General features: G+C 45.8%; 1 protein-coding gene across 1 annotated transcript; it reads left to right on the top strand.

Moving 5' to 3' along the window:
- Positions 1-1,010: 1,010 nt before the first annotated feature.
- LOC147902054 (uncharacterized) lies at positions 1,011-3,524 on the top strand. Its single transcript, XM_087374646.1, has 3 exons — positions 1,011-1,411; positions 1,698-1,827; positions 1,919-3,524. The coding sequence occupies exons 1-3, from the start codon at positions 1,279-1,281 to the stop codon at positions 3,204-3,206; spliced, it is 1,551 nt and encodes a 516-aa protein (XP_087230772.1). The 5' UTR covers positions 1,011-1,278; the 3' UTR covers positions 3,207-3,524.
- Positions 3,525-4,753: the final 1,229 nt, after the last annotated feature.

Raw genomic sequence — 4,753 nt, 5'->3', positions numbered from 1 at the left:
CAATTAGAGCATAGTCCTTTCTTAATAAGGGCCAATTATTGGCATAGTTTGTGATAGCAAGGCCTGAAGTGTTCGAGCATAAGATTGTTGGCTAGTTTGACTCGTTTGTGCATGGGGGAATTTCGTGTGGTGATTACGAAAGTTGACGTTTGTTCTATTTTTCATTCATTGTATTGTCCAAAACCATCTTTGGTTTTGCTTGCTCTCTATATTAAAGACTAAATGTATGCATTTTAGTCTTAAAACTAATTAAACTACATGTGCACCATGGGAAAGGGTTATAAGAAAGCCCTAGTATTTATAGTTATTAATATTATGCGTGTAGCTTGGAAGAGTGTGAGAAAGTCAAGCTTGACCAATGAAAAACTCACGCAAAATGCACTATTGTATCGCTAAAAAAAGCATCTCCTCTTTGCAGAGTTGCAAGGTGAGGAGCAATTGTTCCACTCATTATTGGTTCTCTCCTCTTTGCCCACGTTTGATGTAAAAAGTGGGCTTGGAGATCACAACCTACACTACTCTGGGCTGCACAATAGGCGAAAACCATAGGCGCCTTAATATGCATGTTGTCATCAGCAAAAGGCCCTTGAGACGGGCATGTGGAGAAGCCAGGCTTTTGGTTTTGGTAAAGCTTCAGGGGGGAAGTGAGTGGGAAGAGGGAGACTTCCTAGCTTCTCCACGAGTGTGGGAACACTCTTCGAGAGTGGAGTGTGAGAGGGGAAAAACTCAAGCCGTGTAGAAAGACCAAGAGCGGTGGAGGAGAAGGGAAAGGGTGGCATGGAGTAAATAAGGGCGTGGGACACGCAAGGGAGGGAGGACACGTGGGGGGAGGGAGGACACGTGGGGGGGTGGAGGACGGGGGTTCACGATCAAGGGGGTTGACAAGGAGGAGGTGGTACGTGGCAGGGGGCCACGTAGGCGAGCAGCCCTGTACAAACATAAAAAAGGCTTATATATATCAAGGGGAGGTGGTGGAATATATAATTTTTTTGGATTTGTTTCGTCGTCTTCTGGTCAGATCATACAAACAGGATAGTCTTAGTGTAGCAGTAGTGTTATCGTCGTTGTCGTCCTCGACGTCTTCGTTTCTTCTTCGTCTTCTTCTTCTTCTTCGTTGTTCTCCTTCTTCTTCTTCTTCTTCGTTGTTCTCCTTCTTCTTCTTCAGTCCTCCTCCTCTCTTGTCCTCCTCCTTCCTCTTGTTGTTTTGAGCCTCACCTTGCTTTGCCTCCCCCCCAGCTGATCCCCTCCCGCCTTCCTTTTCTTCTTTCTTTCTTCCCCATGGGCCGTTCCCCCTGCTGCGACAAACTCGGCCTCAAAAAAGGCCCCTGGACCCCCGAAGAAGACCACACCCTCATCTCCTACATCCAACTCCATGGCCACGGTAGCTGGCGTGCCCTTCCCAAACACGCCGGTATGCACCACCACCTTCGACCACCTTTCTTTTCCGTTTTGTTTCATTTCATCCTCATGGGCTTCTTCCCTCCTGGCGCACCATGGCCAAATTAGCTAGCGTCCAAGACTTTTCTTCACTACCTTTCGTTTTTGCTAATGGCTACCACTTGTGTTCGCTAATGGGTCTTCATTGTTTCTTCTCGCTCTCCGCTACCGTTTGTGTTTGCTTCAATAGATCTTCATTGTTTCTTCTCTCAACCACCATACGTGTTTGCTAATGGGTCTTCATTGTGTCTTCTCTCTAGGTCTTCTCAGGTGTGGGAAGAGCTGCCGATTACGCTGGACTAACTACCTCCGCCCCGACATCAAACGTGGTAAATTCTCCTCGGACGAGGAACAAACCATCATCCAGTTGCATGCCCTTCTTGGCAATCGGTAACGCTTCAAGCCATATTAATAACCCTTTTGTATTACGATCTTTTCTCTGATGTGTGATCTGAAGATATCTGAATTTGTCATCCGGCAGATGGTCCACTATTGCTACTTACCTCCCAGGCCGAACTGATAACGAGATCAAGAACTACTGGAATACGCATTTGAAGAAGCGCCTCCTGCAAATGGGAATCGACCCGGTGACGCACCGGCCTAAAATGGACTTCTGCGACGCTTGGAGGTCCCAGCCCTTCGTCTCATCCACGCTCATGAACCATATGGCTCAATGGGAGGCTGCCAGGCTCGAGGCCGAGGCCCGATTGGCAAGAGAGTATCTGAAGTCCGCGCATTTTCCGATCACTTTAAATGGAAATTCCAATCATGTATCCGCTGACATCCTGATGAGGCTTTTGGGATCTCAAGCTGCGGACGACGCCGTGCGGAATCAAATCAAAACACTCCTAGCATGCAATCCGCCGACTGGAAGCATGGATCTTGGCTCCACTCTGATCAAAAACTTGGAGCAGTCTCTGAATTCCCAACCTGCACTCTCGTGTACACCCCAACTTATCCTCCCCAGCGCGGTTCAGAATTGCCTTCCCAGCTCCATCACTTGCCTGCAGACTATCAACTCTGGGGATCCGAGAGCTCCGTTCAAGCTCGAAGAATTAGATAACATGTCGCCTACGTCAACCCTCAGCTGCTCCTTTGCCGATAGACAGAGTCTGCCCTTTTTGGACAACAATATCGACCCTCGTTTCCGGAATGATGTCGAGGCCTGTATTGAAAACTGCCTCGGCGGAACCAAAATGTATCAGCTAAGCGCATTGCAAAATCAAAGCGCATTTCCAACTATCGAAACTAGTCTTGATGTCCAGAATTTAAACTTGGGAGTTTCCTGCCCAAGGAGCCTTGAATCTTTGCAACCTGATGCTCTCTTCAGACAGAATTGTAATCTGGTTCCCACGAGCCTACATGGGTCCAAACAAAAGATAGATCCCACTCCCCAAATTAACCCGCATCCTGTTGCCGTAAGCCTGTCGGAAGATCAAATATTTCCGAGTCGTAAGCCAGATCCAGATCAATTGCTTCCAGTCGTGGTCAGCGTAACCAGCACTTCTCCCTCTGTTTACAGCGACAGCAGCTTCAACAACTCTTGTACAAGCAGCGATAACAGCGTCTATCAGGCTGGCTCGATGACGCCGGATTTACTGTTGGACCTCATCAGTAAAGAGAACTCTGAGACGTCCCCGGCAACATCAAATCATATGGAGTTGCCCGCTGGCGTAGTATCTGAAGACAGTAAGGAGTACTGGAGCAACATGTTGAAACTCGTGGGTCCGCCATCTTCGCAGTCGGAAGGTCCAGTTGGGTGCTTATAGTTGGCGTTTCAAGTCGGTAATCAAACTCTATAGTTACAAGGAAAAATTTGTTGTGGGTAGAATTAGAATAAGAGGAGGTTTTCAATTTGAAGCTTAGTATACTTGTTGCATAGAAGAAAATTTGTAAAACCGTTGCTTGTACAGTTTATCAAATGCTCTGCATTTGCATTTGCTTTGCGTCCCAAAACGCAACAGGGACGAAGCTAGGAGAATATTGCTTGGAGATTTGATGTAATTGAGCTGCACTTGTTGATCACTGTATAGTGTAAAATGCGTGAAGCATTGGAAATAATATTATATTCGTTCTGTTTGTGGATACGCACTTGTGGGTAATGTAGCTTGGAGCTCGTTGGAGTTGATGCCTTTGTATGATCTGACGATGTAATGACGCAAAGACGGCTTACATCACGGGTTTGAACTCGAAAATAAATTTTATCTTTGAAGTCTTGTAGGTAGTTGATGTGATCTCTTTTTGAAGTGTTCCAAGAAACTAATGTCGGCAGCTCATTTTCCCTCCATAAGACGTCATGGAGGACGTAACGTACTCTCTCTTTTACGTGTGCTCTACTCCGGATTTAGCGGCTATCACTCGCTATTGATTTTTAATGAATTATTCGAGACACGCTCCCAAGCTTTTCATCGCGTACTGAATGGATTATTGGAACGCTACAGAGCTTTGATGTGCTGCCGTCACAGGCACTGCAAGAAGGGAATTTCCGTTTTAGATCTTAACAGATCTACAAGCGGGGTAGGACGTTTGCTGTCTTTTACTATAGTTCTCGATGTATGTCAGTATTTCAAATCGTGACGAGCACTGATGATCGAAGTTGGGCTCGGACTGTTTTGGGGGGACACGTACAACATCGATGATTGCAATCTCATATTAAATTTGTAGAACGACAAGCCATCGGGCAGAGAAAGTTCTAGGTGGTTTAAAATCAGCCGCAGCAGGCTGGGATAATCTATGTTTCATGATTTGATCCGCAGATGGACAAGGGTCGTGAAATGACAGTAAACGAAACTGAAAGACCCCGGATCTTCAAAGTCGAGAGTGTCGAAGAAGTTCGTTGACACCTTGTGATTGCTGATTATTCGAGCTTGTGGATCGAAATATTAAAATGCAGCAGCTTCTTTTTTTAATCGTGGTGGGTATGCTTTGCATCTAGAATTGAAATATGAAAGGGTTGGGCCAAGTCTAAGTTGATCTAAGTTGATGGTGGCACGTATCATGTCGAGACTTTGGGAATTCAACACGGCAGTCTTTGTGGAGTCACATCATGTCCACACAACTTATTAGCATCGCTATACTAATATGCATCCTCATAGTCTGGACTTTGGACTTTTGCTTTCCTTAGCTTCCTGCTACTTTTGTCAGTGCACTCTCTTTCAACTTCCTCTCCCTCCTCCCAAACAAACAAGTTCAAACTCTCAACCTTTTGAGAAGCTTCATAAAATAATGGTAGGGAATAGCCTTCTTTAAACAAGCCCATTAGGAGGGGGAATAAAATAGTAACACTTACAACCCATTCATATACGTCCACACGTTA

Source organism: Dipteris shenzhenensis, chromosome 5 (assembly GCF_047967505.1).
Source record: "Dipteris shenzhenensis isolate YYH24624 ecotype China chromosome 5, Dip_SZ_1.0, whole genome shotgun sequence".
Taxonomy (NCBI): domain Eukaryota; kingdom Viridiplantae; phylum Streptophyta; class Polypodiopsida; order Gleicheniales; family Dipteridaceae; genus Dipteris; species Dipteris shenzhenensis.
Note: the sequence above shows the minus strand (reverse complement) of the source record. Positions and strands in the feature narration are given on the sequence as shown.

What these genes read in the sequence shown, in the direction of transcription:
- LOC147902054 (XM_087374646.1), top strand. Translation starts at nt 1,279, where the DNA reads ATGGGCCGTTCCCCCTGCTGCGACAAACTCGGCCTCAAAAAAGGCCCC. An exon ending in TGCCCTTCCCAAACACGCCG is followed by an intron (nt 1,412 to 1,697) that starts GTATGCACCACC and finishes TCTTCTCTCTAG; the next exon opens with GTCTTCTCAGGTGTGGGAAG. An exon ending in CATGCCCTTCTTGGCAATCG is followed by an intron (nt 1,828 to 1,918) that starts GTAACGCTTCAA and finishes GTCATCCGGCAG; the next exon opens with ATGGTCCACTATTGCTACTT.